Below are 23219 nucleotides of genomic sequence, written 5' to 3'. Positions count from 1 at the left end.
TGGTTATTTAGTTATGTCAGAGTTAATAATAAAAAATATAGATTTAAAATAAATAATAAAATAAAAAATATTTCACCCTATTTTGGGGGAGCTTCGGGGTCCCTAATAATAAATCAATCATAAAATTTGACTGCCAACCCCCCCCCTCCAAACAGATATAGGTTTGTTTCTTCAAGGCGACATTGTGCGATGAGGGTAGTCAAAGTACCAAGTTTTATCAATACAACAAGCATGAACAAATACACAAAGTAAACTTTTTATAGAACAATAAAACACCAAAATATCCCAAATTTGATCAGGGATCTTTCAGGGATCCGACTTGATCATTCAGTGTGGAACCTCAGGAGGTAGTTGTGGTTGGGGGTGAAGCAGAGGTGCGCATTGCATTTGCGGCACATTGCTTTTTGGTGTACCCGTTGCACCCTGCATCATCCCTTGTCCCCAGTCATGATCAGCCAGTGGGCTTTTTGATCCAGGCGGACATCTTGGACTGGAGTGGGAGCTGCGTGTTCTTTCTTCCTCTTCTCCTCATATGTACCAGCAATGGACTGGCTGGGATGACCTCTCGTCTTCTCCAGGCTCTTACCACACATGCAAAGGCCCTCTGCAATGTATGATTGAAGGTATAGAGCCTCATTTGGTCTTTCTGCTCCATGCCAGTGCCTTCACAGTCTTTGTAGAGCAGCCAGGTGATAACGATGTTCATGTCCAGGAAGTGGAACACCAACTGGTGGTACCATTTCTGTGAGCTAACTTTGTTGCGGTAGAGTACAATCAGTGAGTCAAGCAGGTCCACCCCACCCATGTTCTTGTTATGTTCTTGCACCACAGCAGGGCAGGGGACAGTGATGTTTTTCTTCTGCTTGCGATCCCACCTGTAATGCTAATAATAATTATTTATTTATTTATTGCTTTACATTTGAAAACATAGTAACAATCTATTTAGCAGAAGAAGATAATATGATAAGATAATATAAATTGATATCAGCTGTCAACCTCCACCGAATTCCCTGCTCAGCCAATGTGACTACAAGAGGGACACCAGTGAACCAGTTGTCAAAGAAGAGCTTGTAGTTCTCTTCCTTGGGGATTGGCTGGGCCAATCGGAGAACGACATTTCCACTAGCTCCAACATCTGGCAGCTCAGGAGTTTGGTCGACTCTCCCAGTGTAGACCTCAAGGTTGTGTGGTATTCCATAAGATCCTGCCAAGATGAGAATTTTATAGCCCCACTTCTTTGGTTTTGATGGCAGGTACTGTTTCAACCTGTGTCTCACCTTGAATGGCACCATCTGCTCATCTATGGTGAGCTTCTCACTCATTGGGATGGAGACCCAGTTTGGATGTCAGGTGACTGACCAGAGGACATATTTTGTAGAGGGGATCATCTTGCTCCTGTCCCTCGTTGTTGTTGATGTGGAGGGACTTCTTGATGGCTTCCCATCTGTTGAAGGTCATTGTGTCTGCTACTGTGGACACTTGAGTGACTTTGTTCCAAAACATTCGAGTTGCTGGCAGGCCAAAGAGGGACATGTAGACCACAGTGTCGAGGAACTGCTTTAACTCATTGGTGGTAAGATTTAGGGGCTTGTTGGGGTCACACTGAATTGCGTACAAATTGGATTCCTCTACAATAACTTCAAGAATGTCTTCAGAGAAGAACTTTCTGAAGTGTTGGAGGGGGGACAGGATGTCAACAGCGTTTGGCAGCTGGCCATGCCAGTCTGGGTAGACATCGATGGAGTTGTATACTTTTCTCCATCTTGGGAGGTGAGACACTTCACCCTCCTCTTCATCTGAATCTCCCTCTTCCTCAAAGTCACTATCTTGGCTAGTGTTCTTCTGTAAAATGTTTTTACATCCATGTCCTGTAATTATCAGTAGACTGTAAAGTAAAAAAACATTGACTATGATCATATAAATGCACACAAACACATCTCTACACACACATGCCAGTGCATTATATTGCCTGGAAAAAAAATTAGGCTAATTGCACAGTGTTGCCTTGAGGCAAGGAATGAAAATGAACAGTTTTACTGTATAAATAAATAAAAAACAATCAAATATACAAATATACACATGCAAGTATTTTTTACATACATTTATTTCAACATGTAAAATAATGATCTTCATCTTACCTTCTAATGGAGATGTTTAAAGTTTAAAAGTAAAACAGTTTATTCATGTATATAGTAGTATTTGATGAACAGAACTGAAGAAGCTGAAGCTTAACTTTCTTTCATGACGCATGCTGCTAACGAGGTGAAGTTTTAGATAGATAGATATAGATAGATATACTTTATTGATCCCAGGCTGGGAAATTGCAGTCCTCTTGTCTATTCATTTTCATTTGGAATATTTTTCAGCTATGTATTAGCTTTTGGCTGGTGTTATTTTAATGCTGTGTATTATATGTGTGTTATTAGTTTTCACGGTTTGACTTTAATAAAGCTCGTTAAAGAGAACCACTTGCGTCTGAGTGCTGAGAGGGAGTTACAGTGGCTGCATTGTGTTTATGTTGTGTTATGTTATGTTGTGGCGAAAGCGATCAGCCAGGCTCAATGTGACACATTTTGTTTCTTTATATTAGAATATATATTTTAGGTGATACTCATATTAGAGCTCAGAGGGATATGAAGAGCTACAGTATTGACCTCTGACCCTTGAAGTTCATCTGAATTAAATGTGATACGATTTGAACTTCTTGTGAACTTTCTCCAGTTAAAACAGAAAAGAAATAAGTGTGAGAAAGAAATGGACACAAGTAACCACAGCAGAGACATCCTGTAGTGCTGATAATCATGCTTTATTAAATCAATAATTGGAGAAATATTCAAGGAGGCTGCGAAAAGAGTCACTGCTAACAAGTCTAACTTCAATCAAACCAAAGTGCTGAGCGACACGTGAGACCGCACTTCTTTCCGTCCTGGTCGAAGTTGGTTTGGTGGCGCCCAGCTTGACTGACAGGTGAACTTCTAAAAACTAACACACAAACACACTGCAGACCTCCAAGAGACAGCTCTGCCTCTGCAAACAAGCACAAGGTGAACTCTTCTTTAATGTGATTGGCCAGGTTGATGGTACTACTAAAGAGTCGGGCGAGTGGTCATTTGCCAGAAGCAGAGCACAAAACAAAACAAAAAAAACTCCACTCGTGCTCAGGCAGTGCAGGCCGCTCGCACTGTGAGCATGTCATCGAAATGGCGGTATGACATAATCAGTCAGAGCACGAGGTCCAGTCGTCCTGCTTACATGAGGGTATATGCAAACAGCACTCAGGATCTCACACTCTTATTGCAATGCAACAGCTCAGCTTTCACTCTCCAGCAGTGCATTCATCTGTCTCTGATTGAGTTAACATCAACAGGGAGCCTCTCCACCTGTTGAGGCAATCTTAAGACTTCAACTTATCGTTGAGGCACAGAGTTTAGTTTCTCAGTTTAACAGGGTATTCGTTCCTGGTGAAACTTTCTCCTGTCAAACCACATTTAGTTTCATTTAGTTTCAGTTAATATTATTATATTATTGTCATAAATAACAATACATACATTTTCCATAACCGTTAAATTCGGCTATATACATTATGTACATGTCACAGAAAAATGGATCAAACATCCTAAGTCATAGTTATCCAATATGGCACATGTTACAACAACTTTAGACTTTAGTCTAGTTTGGTAAAAATTATTGTCAAGATTGGTATAAAAATAGTTCATATTTACAAGAACAGAAATCTGGATCTTTATCAAGTAGATTATTGCGCTCAATTAATAAATAAAAAGGCATTAAAGTAGGGAAAGTAGGGAAAAGGGGAAGATTGGAAGATTTGATTTTTTTGTTTTTTTTTACACTGATCGAATGCTAATGTGAACAGTCGCTGTGTCTGATCCAAGCTCGTTGGATAGTTTGAGGGTGTAGGTTCCAGCGTCTTCCTCCTTTACCCCGGTGATGATGAGGGTGGTCAGGTCCTCCGTGGTCTCGATGTGGAAGCGTCCCCCAGGAGTAACCTCAATGGTTTTGCCACTGCGGGACCACTCGATGTGTTTGGCATCGCCGGAGAAGGCACAGGCAACTGTCAGGATTTTGCCCGGCTCAATGCTGATGTCTTCTGGTAGAGCCTCGATTCTGGGGGCAGAACCTAAAAACCACAGTACATGTAGATCAGTGTGGTTTAAACATTTTATTACATTAAAAGTGGGTTTTTCAATTTAAGCCCAAAAAACTTAGTCCTACAGGTTCTTATAGGCAACAGTGTCCTACCGATTGCTCTGAATGAAGATCCCTCCATGTGGGAGGTCATCTCTGTCAGACTGCTGGAGCTCATGGCGTATGTTTCAGATGTCATGGAGGACATGCTGGACATGGACATGGTCTCAAACTTCATCTCAGCTGCCATGCTACTAAAGGAGCTGGACTCCATCATGGATGACATCATTGCTTGCTGGGAGGAGGAAGAAAAGGACGACGACTCCTCTTTCGTGTGCATTTCTTTCTTCATCATCATGGATGAGCTCATGGATGACGATGACTCTTTGTGACTCATCATCATTGATCCTGATGAGGGCAGAGGTTGAAACAGTCAACACATAACATTTTCAGAATGGCTATAAACTTAAGGATGTGTACAGAATTTATTTTAATTGGTGTGAAACTGAAGTAAATCTACTTTTATACTTAAGACAGATGCTCACCTTTAAGTGCCAGCTGCTGCTCACGGTAGGCTGTGATCTTCATACGTATGGACTGGAACACCTGGCTGGTGAAGGAGAAGGAGGATTTGGATACTCCTCCATCTGATGTCATCTCACATGTGTACTCTCCCTGATCACTATCTGCCAAATCGTGAATTAAAAGGCTGCAAGAGCCCTCAGAGTAGTGCATCTCATAATGGCTGCTCTGTGAAATCCTTCTCCCATTGAAGTACCACACCACCTCCCTGACGGTGCTCTCACAGACGCAAGACATCTTCACAGTGCCCTCACAGGCTTCAGCTGTTAGCTGACTGAGGACTTTGGGAGGTTTTGGGGTTGGAGATTTCACAGTCGGTGGAGACACAACCCTCTTGGGAGACATGATGGGAGGGGGAGACTTCATCCTAGGAGGTGATTTGATTCCCTCGGGCTCAGGGGACTTCAGGGTCCTTGGTGACTTGATGCCTGAAGGTTCAGGGGATTTAATGCCTTTTGGAGTTTTGATTCCAGGTGGTTCTGGAGACTTAACACCTCTCAGTGTTTTGATTCCTGTTGGTTCTGGAGACTTGACACCTCGAGGTGATTTTACTCCCTCAGGTTCAGGTGACTTTACTCCCTCTGGGGACTTGATTGGCGGTGGTGACTTGAGTCTTGGTTCAGGAGATTTTATACCTCGCGGTGACTTAATTCCCTCAGGTTCAGGGGATTTGACACTTGGAGCTGGTGATTTTAAGCTGGGTGCTGGAGAGGATGCAGACAGCTCAGGAGACTTGACACTTCTAGGAGATTTAATTCCCTCTGGTTCAGGAGACTTCACACTCGGCGTTGGTGACTTCACGCTCGGCGTTGGTGACTTCACAGTTGGAGCTGGTGATTTAACTGAAGGCTCAGGAGACTTGATGCTGGGTTCTGGTGATTTCACACTGGGGACAGGGGAGGTTACAGAGGGAGCAGGGGAGGTAACCGAAGGCTCCGGTGACTTTACGGTGGGAGTGGGTGACTTTACAGATGGCTCAGGAGATTTGACAGCCTTGACCTCCTCTTTGGGAACTGGTCGGCGGATGGTCAAGGTGAAGTGAGCCTCCTGTCTGCCTGCTGAGTTCTCCACTACCACTGTATAACTGCCCTCATCGGAGGCCGTCACAGAGGAGATCTCTAGGCTAGATTTGTATTGAGTGGTAGTGACCTGGACACGGTGAGATGAGATGATGGTTCTGCTCTCATGCATCCATGTTACAGTTGGTGCAGGGTCACCATCAATGTCACAAGAGAATCTGGCTGTCTCTCCCTCTGCAACTGTCACAGACTGGGGCTTGGTGAGGATTCTACCAGGATGAGAAGGCTTAATCTTTTGGACAGCAACTTCCTCAGTAACAACAGCAGAAGATGACTTCAGTTTAGCTTCAGATGTGGCATGTTTCGCAGTCAGAGAAAACTTGTCAGATGAGTAGGAGGAATCCGATGACAGATATTCAGCCGAGGCGTACTTGACTGAAGAGTCATACCTCTCAGCCGAAGAGAACCTCTCAGAGGAGGCAGCATATCTTTCTCGGGTTACAACCTCATGTGTCTCAGTTAGCTTAGACCTGCTCTCTTCAACCTCAAAGTGAGTCTGGGAAGCATAGCCAGCTTTGAAGTGGGTGGTGTGGTAGTGGTCGGTTCGAGTGATCTCAGGGACGTATGCTTTGGGGGTGTCCTCATCCCTGCGGCGAGAAGAAAATGTGGTGTAGCCACCACCTGACACATCAAGGGTAGCATAGTCAGAAGCTTCTCCCTTGGAGTTCGAGCATACACAGCGGTATGTGCCGCTGTCCTCGTCTTGGCAGTCCAAAATAGTAATGGACAGAACACCACTCATGTTGGTGAAGACGTATTTCTCGCTGCTTTCAGAAATTGCAGTTCCATTGTGAAGCCACTTGACCTCGGCCTCTGGCTTGGCTTGGATGTTCAGGGTGAATTTGGTGTCTTGGCCAATTGGTATGCGATGAGAGCGCATCCTCACAGTCACACGGGGAGCGTGGTCCAGGCTGAAGGGTGTCTGGCTAACCACCTGATATTTCCTCTCAGACTTCAGGGCAGCTTTCCTGGCCTCATAGCGGGACATGATGTCAAAGCGGGCAGACCGTTCAAACCTGGAGGATGAGCGGGAAGACCTCTCAACAGACCTGATGGGGCTGGGAGAACGGGGACGTGTTCTCTCAGGGGTGGGGGACCTTCTCTCCACAATCTCTCCCTCTACTTCCACAGGAGGCCTGACACGTGGCGGTCTGATCAGCTCTGAGACTGGACGCATCAGCTCGATGTATGTGGGAGACAGCGACCTTCTCCTCCTCATAAACTGAGAAATAGTGCGTTTCTTCTTTGTCTCAGCAACCTCGACAGCCTCGTGTCTGACTTCCTGCCTCCTCTCTTCACGCTCCATGGCAAGGCGTTGAGTGCGAACAGGGCTGCCGGCAGGAGAGGCAGAGAAGCCAAGCTCCAGTTCATCTTCTAGCATCATTTTTTCCTCTTCTACTCTCCTCATGGAAAGGTAGTCATCCACAGGCATCAGCAACTCCTCATCACTAAGGTCTCCAAGAGATCTCCTTCTTGATCTGAAGGAGGCCTCGGATTCAGGAGAGGGCGAACGGCGGGCAGGTCTGACAGTCTCCAGATCGTCCAGAGTGAGTTTTGGAATACGCCATCTTGGTCTGTACTGGTCTGTGATTCTAGGGAGGGGCATGACATAGAACTGCTCCCATCTGGACAGGCGTATACGTCTCTGCCTTTTCTGTACAATCCTCTCCATCCTCTCTGGAATCTCATACTGGTCTCTCAGCTTTCTGTACCACTTCATGTCAGAGAGAGGCACAAACTGTTTGATAGCTTTGTCCTCATCCAGAACTCGGGGATCATGAACCACAGGCTCAGGTATCTCATATGGCATGAAAATCCTCCTCTCCTCCTCCAGCCTTTTGGTCTCTGACTTCTCCTCTGTGATGTCAAACTCACCCTCAACGTTCTTGGTGCTCACTGCAGGTTTGTAAACCTCTGCAGCAAATTTGAGAGCCTCTTGCGCTGTAGGGTTGAGAGGTACGAGCTCCTCAGTGGCAACAATTTGCTGAGCCAATTTGTTTGTCTTTTCGATTTGTTTCTGCACATGTCTGTATTTCTCCTCCTCACTCTTGTACTCTCTCCTGGTGTAGGTAAGGCGGTCCACCTTTAGTGTAGCCTGGCAGCTTGCAGAGCCTGCTGAGTTGGTTGCAGTAACCTTGTACACACCAGAGTCCTCGAGCAGAGTCTCTCTGATGTGCAGGACATGGTAGTCAACATCCTCCTGTACAACAACAACCTTAGGACCAAACTGTAGTGGATGACCATCTTTCTCCCATTTCAGAGTTGGAGGTGGGATTCCCGAGACTCTGAGCTCAAATCGGACGCTATGCCCTTCAACACACTCAACGTTAGCCAACAGACGTTTGAACATTGGCCTCATGGTTTCCTCTATCACAGGATGAGGTGTCACAGTGAGACGGGCCTTGCAGCTGTCTTCTCCAAACTTGTTGTGGGCCATGACTGTGTATTCGGCATCATCATTCATGTCCAGGTTGTGGATCATCAGCTGGTACAGACCCTTATCACTGGTGAACGTGTATTTGCTGTCATCATCACCGGGATTGATTCTCTCTCCATTCTTAAGCCATGTTACATGAGGCTCTGGGTGCACTGTAATAGTGACACCAAAGCGGACGTCTTCTCCAATATAGGCAGTGCGATTGTAAAGAGGCAAAGTGAACTCTGGTGATCTCTGCAGGAGTTTAGTCTTGTCGACTCTCTTCCTCAGTTTCTTAATGGAGCGGCTGATATAATGCTCTCTAATGCTCCTCACTGTTTCAACAAAGAGCTCCCCATAAGCACTGTCCTCTCCATCATCACTTACCACCTTACATCTGTACACTCCATCATCACTCTCCTCAATGTCCTTGACATAGATGCTGGCAAAACCATTACTGTAAGTAATTTCATACTTGGGGCTTGGGTGTAGCTGGCGGTTACCAAAGTACCATGACACTTGTGTACTCTTGTCAAAGCTAACAATACTACAAGTGAACCTGACATGGCCACCTTCCTCGGCTGAGCCATGCATAACTGGACCAGCACGGAGGCCATGGTACTCAGTTCCAATCTTCACTTTACCTACAGCCAGTCCTCTCTGGTTCTTGAAGGCACCACCATAGGCCACACGAGCTGCTGAGACAATAGTATCTGTCCTCTTTACCAGTGTCTGGTAGTACCTTCTGTGTGTCAATGTCTTAATGGTCTTTCTGCTGACATGCTCAATCTTCATCTTGAGCCATGGGTGCTCTAGAGCTTCATGAGCAGTCATGCGGAGCTTCCTGTCCTTGACTAGGAGTCTGTCCACAAAGTCAATAGCCTCCAGACTGATATCCTTAAATGCTTCACTGTCAAAGATGTACTCACAGTTAGAGATGTTCTCAATCATCTTAGTAGTGGACTCTGCCGCAAACGGATTAAGGCCACTGAGCAGAACATAGGCCATTACACCAACAGACCACATATCAGTGGCTGTTGTCACTAGGTCGTGGCGATGGATCTCAGGGGCACAGTACTCTGGAGCTGAGAACAGCATTCTGATGTTTTCTCCAGGCACAAGCAGCCTGGCCTGGCCCATCTCTATAATTTTTATGTTGGTGCTTTTCCTTGTGGTGTAAACAATGTTGTCTGGGCGGATGTCAAAATGGCCAAAGTTGTGGCTGTGCAAGAACTTGAGGACAGAGCAGACCTGTCTCAAGTAGCGAACTATTTCCTGCTCTGTAAGCTCAAAGTTGCTGGTGCCAAGGCGCTCAAATATGTCAACTCCAGAAATGAACTCAAAGATCAGGATGATCTCCTCCATGCTTTCAAAGTACTCATGTAGGTAGATGATATTCTTGTGCCTTGCTACATTGAGGGCCTCAATTTCCCTGAGAACCAGCTCACGGTCTGTTCCTTTGACCTTGATAAACTTGGCCATGAATGTCTTCTTAGTGGCAATCTCCACACAGCGATGGACAACTCCAAACTGGCAGCGAGCAAGTTCCTCAGATATGATGTACCTGGAGGACAGTTCCTTCACCTTGTAAAACAGAGCCTCCTCTTTGGTGATCTCTCTGGTTACATCCACTTCCTCGTCATAGTTCCTAATCACAGACTTGTCCTCTTTTGTGGTGATGGGCTCAGTTGGCTCAGAAGGAGGGCTCAGGCCAAACTGATTTTCAGCAATTACGCGGAACTGATATTTGGTCTTTCCAAATATGTTGATGATGGTGATGCTGCAGTCAGCAGTCTGGCCAGCGCGGATCCACCTGTCACCAGTGGTAGGACATTTCTCCACAATGTAGCCAATGATGTTGCTTCCGCCATCATTGGCAGGTGGCTCCCAGGTGAAGGTGATGGAGTCCCGAGCTATGTCACTGACAACAAGTCCCTTTGGAGCATCAGGTATGTCTGCTACATTCACCTCTATGGTTTGCTTGTCCATTCCAAACCTGTTCTTTGCAGTGATAATGTAGTAGCCAGTATCCTTCCTCTGCATTCCCTTCTGGAAGACCAGGGAAGTGAAAGACCTGGTAGTGATGACTTGGTGATAAGGAGAGTTGGAGAGAATCTCCTGACCCTTTTGCCAAGTGACTGCTGGCTCAGGCTTGCCAGAGATGGGGATCTTGATGGTGATGTGATCACCGCGGACAGCATGAACTGCTCCCATGCCCTGGAGCTCTTTGGGCAGGTGGATCTTAGCAGGAACTGGAATTAAATTGATAAAAACCATTAGTTTGATGTTTACTAATATTTCATGAATTACATCTACAGAGGACTACAGAGGATATCACTCTGAGAAAAGCATGAACACAAGTATTTTAATGCCAATACCAAAATTATATCATTACCTTCCACCTCCAGGTTGGCTGTTGTAGAGATGGATCCGGAGGAGTTGGTTGCTCTGACTTGGTAAACTGTGGCATCATTCTCATCAGCAGCAGTGATGACCAGCTGATAGTAGCCTCCCTTGAACTCCTGGGCTTTGATCTTGGTTCCATCAGCCAGAATCTCCTTTCCACTGCGGTACCACTTCACTGTAGGCTTGGGATGTCCCACCACCTTGGCAAAGGAAAAAAAAGTTCAATAATTTGCTGTAAAAGATGCCAAAACGTAAATATGCGTTGACATACACATATCTATGTTTTGTTGAGAGTTATGTGTTGACCAAGCATAGTTAAAAGACTGGAAGCAGGGACTCCTGCAAAACTCCTTCCCTTGACTGCTGGAAACAAATGTCAGACTTCTCATTTGACTCTGGATGTACCTTTAACACTTATGCTACAGTCATTAGTAGTTTTGACATAAGACTTTAAAAATGTAGACATAGTATGAATTCTTGAACGCAAATGTAATGTAAAAAGTACCTTGGTGACAAAGGTGGCATTGGCGTGGTATTTGACTGTCATGTCCCTAATCTCTTCCCTGAATGAGGGAGCGCGAGGAGACTGGTCGGACTTGGGGATGATAGGCTCAGAGATCTCACTCCAGTCACTCTCACCGCCTATGTTTTCACACTTGACACGGAACTCGTACTCAAAGCCCTCAATCAAGCCTGTGACCTCGTAGCTTGTCTCCACAATCTTCTTAGTGGTTACTGACATCCACTTGTTCTGCTTCTTCTCACGTTTCTCCAGGTAGTAGCTGGTGATTTTAGCTCCACCATCACTGCTAGGAGGCTTCCAGCAGACAGCACAGGAGTCCTTGGTAGAGCTGATGATGAAGGGCTGCTGTGGAATGCCAGGTTTTTCTGAAAAAAGCAAAACAAAACAGAATGTTAGTGCAGTGCTCTACTTATCTCTCAGTCCTGTCTCTCTGAAGTGTAGCTACAAAACAAAAACCGGCAAACAAAATCTGAATGAAATTACCAAATGGACTCTTGATGATGAGCACTGATGGGATCTCTAGAGGCTCACTGACACCGTACTGATTCTGGGCAGAGACTCTGAAGTAGTAGCCAGCATTCTCTGTCAGGTTGGGGACACGGCAGGTGGTACCAGAAATGGAGGATGACACCAGGTTCCACTGCTCGCCTTCTTTGGCCTCACGCCTCTCCACAATGTAGTTGGTGATCATAGAGCCTCCATCATCCTTGGGAACCTTCCAGCTGATTATAACTGAGCTCTTCAGTAGGGCATCAACAACAATAGGGCCTTCAGGGATGCATGGTTTATCTGGGTTAGAAAAAAAAATGAGTATGAGTAACAGCTTTTATATTTATGTATTTGAAATGTAAGATAAAGATCCCCTCACTGGTAGCCAATGTTATTTAACATTAGCACAATTTTTGAAGCTTGATGTTAAATAATTACTATTCTCAGTAGTCTGGTCATACCTTGGATTTCAACACGTAGCACGGTATCAATGGTTCCAAACACATTGCTGAGTTGCACCTTGTAGCGACCAGCGTTGGTCTTCCTCTGAACATTCCTCACCACCAGATGGGTGTAGCTTTCAGTGTTTTCAATAATCACATTTTCTGACGGGTTCAGAGGCTTCTTGCCATAGAACCACATGATCTGGGGGATGGGACGCCCAATGTAAACCACATGGAGGCGGAGGCTGGTGCCGGCCCCAGCGAAGTACTTCTCCTTCAGAGGGAAGCCTGGGTGGAACTGGGGTGCCGCCTGCAGGCGCAGTTTGCCACTGGTCTCAATCTCTCCAGCCTCGTTGATAGCCCTGCAAGTGTACAAGCCCTCGTCTTCCTGCTCATCTGTCAGGATGCTGAGGGAGTGGTTGCGGCCATCTGAGCTCATCTTGTACTTGCGACTCTGGATCAGTTCCTTGCCATAGCGGTACCACTTTATCTCAGGCAGAGGTCTGCCGATGATGGCACAAGTCAGAGTGCCAGACTCCCCAAGCTTGGTTGTTGCATCCTGGATCTCTTCCTTCAGAGCTGGAGCCTCACCAACTGCAGAAACATCAGCAACGGTTGGTTTAAATCTAAATTAATTGTTATACTTTTAACTTTCTGGTGTAAAATCTGTGTAACAATATGGTAAAATGTAAAAACTTTTATTTAAGAGAAGTAAAATATAATGATAGCTATTGTAAAACTCGTATCAGTGACCATGAGATTCATAGCAAATCTAATGACTGCAAGTTTTTGATTCTGATATCATAAATGCTATTGTCGCAAGGCTGTTCTGTTTCAGCTCTGCAGCAGCTCACCACTCAGTTTGGTCTTGATGCCCATGGGTGTGCGGCGAGGTCGGCTAAGTCCTGTTTCATTCTCGGCGAAGATTCTGAACTCGTACTCTGTGGCCTCCATCAATCCACCCATGGTGAACTGACGATCCTTGGAGCGCTCTTTGTTGCATTTCTTCCAGGCACTTTCTCCAGCCTGCCTGAACTCAATCCAGTAGCCCAGAATCTCCTTGCCTCCATCATGCTCGGGTCTGAGCCAGTGGATGGTAATGGAGTCTTTGGTGACAGAGACGATGTCGATCTCTCCCGGTTGGCTGGGTTTGTCTTTAAGGTGATGGACAGGAGAGATAAATACTCAGAAAGAAATAAAATTCTTGTGGAAAAAATCAGTTCTTGAATTAGCTCCAACATAAATTACCATGGGCTTACTGCAGGTCTATTTCATCTTAATTTCCAATGTCTTGTATACCTGTTCTATTTTATATCAATTTATTCATCCAGAAATTGGTGTCATTTAATCCTAACTCACCGAATGGATCTTTGCAGACCACAGACTCTGAAACAGGACCAGGCTCACTCTGCCCAATATCGTTCTGAGCCACCACTCTGAACATGTACTCTGCATCGGGGATGAGACCAGTGATGTTGTACATGGTGGTGGTGATGTGGGTCTTGTTGTGACGGACCCACTTCTCTGTCGAAACCTCCCTTCTTTCCACATAGTATCCTGTGACACGAGATCCTCCATCATCACGGGGCCTGGCCCAGGACAGAGACACCGTTGACTTGGTAATGTCCATGATCTCTGGTGGATTGCTGGGAGGTTCTGGTGGACCTGAAAGTAAAGCATGTTGTTAGTGAAATCCCTGTTAACATTTGTTAACATCAGAGTTACACCGTTTTCAGTGTATTTCCAATTAGACACAGTCTATTAAGTAATTCAGTCAGTTAATACTCACAAAGCGGTGTCTTTGGCATGACAGACTGATCGGACTTGAGGGACCTGCTGACACCAAACTGGTTCTCAGCAGAAACCCTGAAGTGGTACTCCACTTTCTCCTTCAGGCCCTTCACCACCAGAGAGTGTTCGGTTACCCTGGTGTCCACTGTACACCAGGCAGCCTTGGGTACTTCCCGCCTTTCCACAATATATCCCAGGATGTCTGAGCCGCCATCATCTGAAGGTGGCCTCCAGCTGATGCGCACTGATCTAGCCTGAATGTCGTCGAATTCCAGAGGGCCTTCTGGGGCATCAGGGCGACCAATCACCTTCACCTGGAGGGTGGAGGCATACATAAAGTTCAAACCATTTCCCACCAAATGTTAATTTAGTATATCTAAGTTACCCAAAGTCATGCTTCATCATCTGTCAGATGAGCAGCCCACCTTGATGTACACAGCTTTCCTGCCACATTTGTTTTCCAGCACCAGGTCGTAGGTACCGGTGTCATCTTTGTGTGCTTCTTTGATGACCAGCTCGGTGATGTCATCATAAGTGGCAATCATGGCACGGTGGGAGATGTCACGACCGTCCTTGGTCCACTTGCATGTAGGGATGGGTTTACCCTTGATGGGCACAGACAGACGGATGACTCCGCCCTGGCGCACCACGTAACCCTCCTCGTATTTACGATCAAGCTCATAGTCAGGATAAACTGAAGAAGACACAGATTAGATTAATGTCAAATAAATGACAGATTCATTAAAATACTATGTTTATTTGCCTATCAAATCAAAACTGTAATTGTAAATAAAATTTTGCTCTGTTACCAAGCATTTCCTGGACTTTAACCACTCCAGGAATCTCAGCAGGCTCTCCGGAACCACCAGCATTGCAGGCAATGACCCTGAACTTGTACTCTGCACCCTGGGGCATGTGGGTGAGGGTGTACTCGCACATCTTGGTGGGCGTGGTGTTGCACAGTGTCCATTCCACCTGGTCCACCTTCTGCATCTCAATCAAGTAACCAGTAATGACAGAACCACCTTCCTCTTCAGGCGGCAGCCAGGCAAGAGAGACTGATGTCCTGGTGGTGTCTGTGACTCTAGGCTGAACAGGAGGACCTGGAGGCTCTGTTCAATAGCACAAAGGGAAATTTCAAAAATCTAAACTGGTAATACGTGGTGATGATTTCATAAATTAAGGTCATTAGATGTCAACACGTACCAATGGGATCCATGGCAACTGTAATGGCAGAGCTCTCACTGGGTTTGCCGGCTCCTCTGGAGTTGACAGCAGTGATGCGGTGTTCATACTCCAAGCCTTCTATCAGGCCAGAGGAGCGGTACCTGGTCATGGTGACGTAATTCTTGTTGATCCTCAGCCACCTATCAGAACGGGCCTCTTTACGTTCGATGATGTACCCAGCAATGGTGGAGCCACCGTTGTCCTCGGGAGGTTGCCAGGTAAGGGTCATGCCCTCATGGGTGACATCAAGCACCTCTGGTCTGCTTGGAGGTCCAGGGATGGCTACATGGGAACGGATATTAGATTAATTGAATGGCAGAAGAGCAGAGAGTAACATCACATTTAAACCTCTGGGCACAAATGAAAACTAAGTAACTTACTCTTAGGGCTCTTGCACTCCACCACCTCGGACTGCAGGAAGCTGCCAACACCGAAGCGATTCATGGCAGCAACGCGGAACACATACTCTGTTCCCTCAGAGAGTCTGGTAAACTTGAAGCAGGGTCGGGTGACTGACTCAGAGATGGTGGTCCAGCCTGGCCGGTGGGCATCACGCTGCTCCACCACGTAGCCGCTGACGTTGGCACCACCGTCCTTCTCTGGAGGTTCCCAGCTGACTGTCACTGACACACCGTCAACCTCTTCAATCTTCATTGGACCAACCGGGATGCCAGGTTTGTCTGAACAGATAGAAGAAAATGGCTGGTTAGAATTGCATTTTACTTAAGATAAATAATCTGGATTTTTTGCAATGCAGATATTAATGGTTACAAGTTTTCAAGGCTCTAATCAGTAAATTGGCTTTAAGCTCTGCCTTAAGTCCAATTTACTGACTTACTGACTGTGTGTAACCTTCAGTTGCGTGCAGAAAAGTCTCCTTACCAAGAATGATGACCTTGATGACCTCGGTTGCCACACCAATGGTGTTCTTCACCTCAAGTGTGTAATCTCCTGTGTCGTTGATGGTTGTCTCACGGATGATGAGGTGGGTGTAATTTCCACTACTGTCAATCTTGATGCGGTCCAGGCTGTCCTTCAGTTTGATGCCACCAAAGAACCAGGAGCAGACAGGCTGTGGCTTGGCTTTTATGGGAATGTTGAGGTCGATGGGTTTGCCACGGTGCACATGGACGATCTTCTGAGGAATGCTGGTCATGTCGATCTTGGGCATCACTAGAATACACAAGAGAGATGTCTCAAGTTAGTTCATCCCAGTTTTTACTCTAGTCCAGGATCACTTATTGAAATTTGCTTCAAGGGGCTTCATAATCTGCACACTCTGTCTTTAGACCCTGGATCTGGATAAGGAAAAACTCACAAAAAACGTATTATTATGTAATTATGTTGGAGAAGCTTTCTGAGTTTTAGTGGAAGTGAGTGCAATGATTTGTGGATGTTTTATGGAGTTGTCTTACCTTTGATGTCCTGGATGGTGACAGGAGTGACGGTGTCCATGGGCTCACTGGCTCCCCTACTGTTGGTGGCTCGCACTCTGAACAGGTAATGGTCATTCTCCATCAAGGATTGGATGGTGTACTGGGACACTGAGGCCTTGACTGTCCCAACAGCACTCCACCTGTCTGAACCCACTTTGCAGGCTTCGATGGTATAACCTGTCAGCCTGCTGCCGCCGTCGTGCAATGGCTTCTCCCAGTGCAGCGTGACAGAAGACTTGGTGACATCCACAATGTGGAGGTTCAGAGGAACAGACGGCACCTCGCATACCAGCACGGCCTCGGCTGTCTCACACGGCTCACCGACACCATAGATGTTCTCTGGCAGGACTCTGAAGAAGTAGTGCACACCCTCCTCCAGACCGGTGATCCTAAACAGGGTCTTCCTACACTCAGTGGTGACAGTTTTGAATGACTTCATGTTGGCTTCACGCTTCTCGACAATGTAGTTGCTGACGTGGGCACCACCGTCAATGCTTGGGACATCCCAAGTGATCACAACAGACTCCCTGGTGTAGTCCTTCACCTTCACAGAACCTGGAGGACCAGGAGTGTCTGCAGGAAAGACGAGTAGAGGAAAAGAAAATTTTAGTCTCATTAAGAAAAAACAGCTAAGGCTACAAAACTGGTGATCTGAGCCAAAAAAAGAGAAAAAAACTGTACTTTTTGTTGTGTATCTTTTTATGCACATTACCCCAGTCTGTAATATTTGGTATTTGTGAGAAGGTTAAACTGACATACCATAAACTTTAACCAGGATGGTGGCTGTCTTCTTTCCAGACGGGTTCTCTGCTTCCACAATATATTTTCCAGAGTCGTAACGATTGACCTTCTCCACCATCAGAGAGGTGTAGCTATCGGTGGTCTCAATGAAGCCACGGTTCTGCAACTCCACGCCTGTCTTCCTCCAGGCCACTACTGGTGTCGGCCGGCCCGTGACGAATACCATCAGACGCAAGGTTCCTCCAGCGCGCAAACACACAGTTTTCTTCAGGTCGTCAGCCAGCTCCAGGTCAGGTATTTCTAAACAGAGCAAAATAAGGGGATAATGTTGTAATGTCACGTAACAAACTGGAACATGACTTTAAATGTTTAAGAGACATATGGCACATATTCCTTTGATAGTAATCTATTTTAAGCACTGGAAACTCAATACTTAAACATATTTGTTTTAGAACTCTGAAAACAGTATTTTTAACACTTGAAGCAACTTCACCAAACACGTTTTACTTTTAACGAAGAATTGTTGAGATGATTGACATTATGTGGAAAATAAAAGATCTTACATGTAGTAGTGTGTAAGCATTTGTTTAAAGACAAGCTTAAAGGTTGTCTAAAAAGCTAACCGACTGATTTATAGTTTCTCTAGTAAAGAACAGATACTATGTTATTCTAGATAATTAAAGTAAAATAAAGTTGCAGTCTGAGTTTTGCTTAATCCACCCTCTGCCATAATAAACTCCATGGTGGATGAAGGTGGTTGCTGTTCTATTACATAAAAGAAATCTACAATGACTCACCAATCTTCTCCAGCGGCTCGACCTCAGCACTAGGTTCGCTGAACTCCCCAGTGCCATTGCTGTTGATGGCAGCTACCCTAAATCTGTACTTCTTATTGGCTGCCAGGCCAGCAGCCACATACTGGTTGGTCTTGAGAGCTTTGGCAGTGGCACGGTACCACTGCTCTGAGCCCTCTTCTAGGATTTCCACCACATAGCCAGTAACGTCTGAGCCGCCGTCGTACATGGGTCTGGTCCAGGTCATGCTGATGCTGTGCTTGGTTGTGTCGGTGATGCGAGGCACTGACGGAGGAGCTGGGGTGTCTGATTGTAGACAAAAATAAATATGTGTATCTGCTTGTTCCAACATCTTTCCATCAAATAAAAAAATGTGGAACCACCAGAGGTATTCAAAGAAAAGGTAGCTCTTAAAAGTGCATGAATCCAAAAGACTGAGTAGACAGTTAAAATCTCTTACATGTTGGGTCTTTGCAGAGGATGTATGGAGAAGCGTCACTCGGCTGGCTATCTCCAGCAGCGTTGACAGCCGTCACTCTGAACTGGTACTCGCTTCCTTCCAGCAGGCCTGCAATCTTCAGACGGGTGTCATAGATGGTGTAGGTCTTGTTCACCCGTGTCCACCTGGTCCAGAGAAGAAACAAAAAGATATCAATGAAGCTGATAAGAATTAATGTTCTAGAAAGTGAAAACTGAAATCTGTCCACTAATTTCTACAGTAGTTGTTCCCACCTGGTGCTGCTCTTCTCTCGTTTATCCACAAGGTAGTTTCTGATCTCACTGCCTCCATCACTCTCAGGTTTCAGCCATTCGATGATCACATGCTCCTTACCAACAGCTGTAGCCATGGGAGTGCCCGGCTGGGATGTGACGGCTGGGAGAGAAGGGTGGGACAGATCAGAGACACTGAAACAAAAATCTGGTTATCATTCAATGTCCCCTTTCATAAGACAAAACCTGTTCCACAAGACCTAATTCTTTAGTGGAAGAGGAAAGTATTGCATGTGTTCTGACCTTTTGAATCTAAAAATCTAAAGTGGATCAAATATTTGGAAAACATCATCATCATCAACCATGTCCTCTGTATATCCAATTACAAGTGCCCAATTAATAAAGTTGTAAAACAATCAATTTAAAAATGTACCCTATGCTGCCAAAAAAAATCCCCTCAGCTATCCCTGTAGTCTGTAAAGCTTTACAGTTGACTGTAAGTTACATACATTTCTACTAGATGGTTGCTATACGATCACCGACAGAAAATTGCTTTTTGATGAACACAGCAATATGTTGCAGCTTACTGTAAGCGTTCCTGGCAATGACAGGTTCAGACTCCAGAGGAACCCCGGGGCCAAACTTATTGACTCCTCGGACTCTGAAAATGTACTCGTTGTTCTTGATCAGCCTGGAGCTGACGCATGACAACGTCTTGCATTCAGTTTCCATGATGACCCAGTTGAGACGGCTTGTCTCGCGACGCTCAACAATGTAATGGGAGACTGTGTCTCCACCGTCCTCCAGGGGAATTTTCCAGGACACTGTGCACTTCTCCTCTGTCACTCTGCTGATCAGGATCTTATCAGCTGGAGGTCCAGGAGTGTCTGGAAGATGGAAACCGAGAGTTAGATCAAAACATCCAGACAGTCTGGTGACACGTTCATCCACTGCTAGTGTACTAACGTTTTGTTGAAAGTCAAGTAAAGTGATGTGATTTAACTGGAGTGTTTAAAATGAAGTTGATCACAGTTTAATTATGTAGTTTCTTTGCTGCTCACCCAGAACTTTGACGCTGACAGATGCCGTCTTAATTCCACTGGCGTTCTTGACGGTCAGGATGTATTTGCCCGTATCATATCTGTCACAGTTCTTGATGACAGCCATGGCTCTGGATGAGGTGTAGGTCAGTGAGTATTTCTCCCCGAGCTCCAAAATCTTGTCTCCCTTTGACCAGTACACTGTGGGCTCTGGTTTACCGCCCACAGCACCATCCAGAACCAGGTCAGAGCCGGCGGTGACGGTGACCATCTCACCCACCAGCTTGCTGTCCAGCTCAGCTTTGGGAGGAGCTGCAGCAAGAAAAGAGATGATTAGTTTTTAAATTAAAAAGACAGTCAAAATGCTATCGAGGTTTTAGTAAAGATGCTACAGCAAAAATGCAAAAGTAATAGTTCTATTACATTTTCTGTTCAGATTTATTACTATGTAAAGTAAACTGTAAAGCTGCATTTTTATTTGTATACCAGTATTACCAGAACTGGTAAACACAATAAGCAACAGACTGAGATGATAAAATAAGACAGGGTAACTGTTTAAAGACTAAATGATAGGTTTGAAGATGTAATTATAAAGGTGCTTCCAAATAATCTGAATTTAATTTTAAAATCAAAACCACAGTCCTAGTTGCAATGACAATGAACTGTCTAACTTACAGTATTCATCCTTGCATGTGACTGGTCCAGTGGAATTGGAGGGGGCACTGTGGACACCGGCAGCATTCTTAGCAATAACACGATACTCATAGGTCTCTCCTTCTCCCAGGTTGGTGACAGTGAAGTAGTTCTCAGTGATCGTGGTGTAGTTGCACTTGAGCCAGCGGTTGTCATCCCACTCATCCGTGCTATAGACTTTCCTCTCTACCACATAGCCAACAATCTTGCTGCCACCATCATTGAATGGCACGGTCCAGCACAATGATACAGAGGAGTGGGTGACGTCAGTCACTTCGAGCTTACCAGGAGGATCTGAGCAGGAAGAGGAAGAAATTTACTGTAAAATTGTAACAGCTGTAATCATACCCCTTTTTTATTCTCTTCAAAGATCTAACTGCTTTATCTTTGGAAGGAGAACAGTAATTCTCCTTGTTCTTGTCATTAGTCTAAAGAATAAATGTTTGTAACTAAGACAGGGATTTTTCACTCACCAACAGGATTGAGTGCCACCACAGGTCTCGAGGCCTCACTGGCTTTGCTGAGTCCAGCGATGTTCATGGCATACACCCTGAACTGATACTCCAGGCCCTCAATCAGGTTGGACACTTTGTAATGACACTCCAGGCAGGGCAGCTTGTTCTCCCTCACCCACAAGATCGTGTTCCTCTCCTTCTTCTCGATCCAGTAGCCTGTCACCTTGCTGCCTCCGTCAGCATATGGGACATCCCATTTGATGCTGATTGTGTTGGCAGACACGGATACCACATCTGGACGAGTTGGAGGGCTTGGAGGAACTGGAAATGAAGTGAAAAGAAGTCTTAATTTGACCTGGTCATGACTGTTTTAACAAAAAATGCTAAAATTTGGCATCCATACATACTAATTTAGGATTTGCATTTAGTTGCCTATAGTTGCCTATGGAATAGAACTTACCAAATGGATGCTCAATTACAACAGCAGCAGACTCGGTAGACTTGCTGACTCCAAACTTGTTCTCAGCACACACTCTGAAGGTGTACTCCATATACTTGGTGAGATGAGTCACTTTGATGGTGGTTCTCTTCACGCTGGAGTTTACTACTTGCCAAGAGGCAGAGCCAGATTCTCGTTTTTCCACAATGTAATTACTGATTTCCGTTCCGCCATCATCAGCTGGCTCCGACCAGGACAGGGTGCAGGACTCTGAGGAGACTCCAGAAATTTCCACAGGCCCTGTAGGTGGACTCGGCCTGCCAACAACAACCACAGTCACTGTGAACGTCTTCACACCTGCAACATTCTCCAGGATCAGGTAGTATTTTCCACTGTCACTTCTCTTGCTGTCTTTCACCACCAGAGTGGTTCTCTCCTTTGTAGTTTTGATTATAACTCTGTCCGTCTCCTTCAGCTTCATCTCCTCTAGCTTCCAGGTGACTTTGGGTGCAGGTCTGCCACTAATAGGGATGTCAATTGTGAAAGTGTTGGAGATCTTGCAAGTGATAAGCTGGTTGGTAATGCTGCTCAGGTCAGCAGTTGGTTCGATGCGAGGCTCCTTAATGACCACAGAGCTGAAAGTGCCCTGAGGCTCGCTGATTCCAGCATCGTTTTTGGCCTTGACTCTGAAGTCATACTCCGTGTTCTCAAGCAGACCCTCCACCAGCATCTTCTGCAACTTGGTCTCTCCACTAACAACCCAGCGGTCACTGCCTTTAGCTCTGAATTCGACAATGTAGCCTCTGATGCGGCTGCCTCCATCATGCTCGGGTTTCAACCACACCAGGGAGGCTGTGGAGTTAGTGGTGTCAACCACATCCAGTCTCTTGGGTGGTGCAGGTTCTTCTGTGGCTATGATAGGCTCTGTCATCTCGTGAGGTTCTCCCTGGCCGTACTGGTTAACAGCAATCACCCTGAACAGATATGGCACACCAATATCCAGACCAGTTGCTCTGATCATCTGGCGAGTGCACTTGGTGCTGACCTCCTGCCAGGCGAGACGGCTCGCCTCACGCTTGTCCACAATGTAGTGGTGGATTCGGGATCCACCATCGTTGGTAGGGGCATCCCACATCAATGTCAATGCTCCACGAGTGACATCTTTGAAAGTGATTGCTCCTGGAGGTCCAGGTGTGTCCAGGACTTTGACAGTGAACGTGATGGACTTACGTCCACTGTTGTTCTCCAGGGACAGGGTGTATTTGCCAGCCTCATACCGAGTGCAACCCTCTATAGTCAGAGTAGAAGAGGAATCTGTGGTGTTGACATCACCCATAACGGGCAGTTCACCATCAACCTTAGACCAGGTGGCGAGAGGAGCTGGTTTGCCACGGAAGGCAATGTGAAGGGTGACAGTGCCGCCATTCTTCACGATATGAGTCTGCTTGAAATTGGCATCTATATCGATCTCAGGAGATGTCAGTCTGTCCAGAGCTTGAACAGGATTTGGTATCACTGTGGCTTCACCCTCTCCAGATCCATTCACAGCACTGACCCTGAACTTGTAGAGCTCTCCAGGTACCAGGCCCTTGGCAGTGTACTTGGTGTGGATGCAAATCTGGCTGTTGGCTCTGTGCCATTCCTCCAGACTGGCCTTACACATGTCAATATTGTAACCAATGATTTCCATGCCACCATCGAACACTGGCTTGGTCCATTCAAGGGTGACTGAGGATTTCGTGGAGTCAATCACCTGATCAACAAGAAAAGAACATAGGTCATAGTGTAATTTGTAATGTATTTTTTTT

General features: G+C 45.8%; 1 protein-coding gene across 1 annotated transcript in view; it reads right to left on the bottom strand.

Annotated features, from left to right (window-relative positions):
• Positions 1-2787: 2787 nt before the first annotated feature.
• ttn.2 (titin, tandem duplicate 2) overlaps positions 2788-23219 on the bottom strand; it is a 198402-nt gene continuing 177970 nt past the window's right edge. Inside the window, exons 223-247 of the mRNA XM_046403600.1 lie at positions 21433-23164; positions 20991-21293; positions 20500-20811; positions 19846-20136; positions 19372-19671; positions 18806-18947; positions 18534-18697; positions 18077-18379; positions 17298-17579; positions 16518-17111; positions 15985-16275; positions 15483-15782; positions 15082-15384; positions 14685-14987; positions 14301-14569; positions 13874-14189; positions 13444-13749; positions 12939-13238; positions 12103-12678; positions 11636-11941; positions 11135-11517; positions 10619-10829; positions 4692-10475; positions 4261-4554; positions 2788-4138 (exon numbers count right to left, since the gene is read on the bottom strand). Coding sequence (XP_046259556.1) covers positions 3846-4138; positions 4261-4554; positions 4692-10475; positions 10619-10829; positions 11135-11517; positions 11636-11941; positions 12103-12678; positions 12939-13238; positions 13444-13749; positions 13874-14189; positions 14301-14569; positions 14685-14987; positions 15082-15384; positions 15483-15782; positions 15985-16275; positions 16518-17111; positions 17298-17579; positions 18077-18379; positions 18534-18697; positions 18806-18947; positions 19372-19671; positions 19846-20136; positions 20500-20811; positions 20991-21293; positions 21433-23164 — 14658 coding nt within the window. The 3' untranslated portion in view covers positions 2788-3845. The remainder of the gene's footprint in view (positions 4139-4260; positions 4555-4691; positions 10476-10618; positions 10830-11134; positions 11518-11635; positions 11942-12102; positions 12679-12938; positions 13239-13443; positions 13750-13873; positions 14190-14300; positions 14570-14684; positions 14988-15081; positions 15385-15482; positions 15783-15984; positions 16276-16517; positions 17112-17297; positions 17580-18076; positions 18380-18533; positions 18698-18805; positions 18948-19371; positions 19672-19845; positions 20137-20499; positions 20812-20990; positions 21294-21432; positions 23165-23219) is intronic.

The sequence above is a fragment of the Scatophagus argus genome, chromosome 11, assembly GCF_020382885.2.
Source record: "Scatophagus argus isolate fScaArg1 chromosome 11, fScaArg1.pri, whole genome shotgun sequence".
Classification (NCBI taxonomy): domain Eukaryota; kingdom Metazoa; phylum Chordata; class Actinopteri; family Scatophagidae; genus Scatophagus; species Scatophagus argus.
The sequence above is the reverse complement of the archived record's forward strand: the minus strand, read 5'-3'. Positions and strand labels throughout refer to the sequence as shown.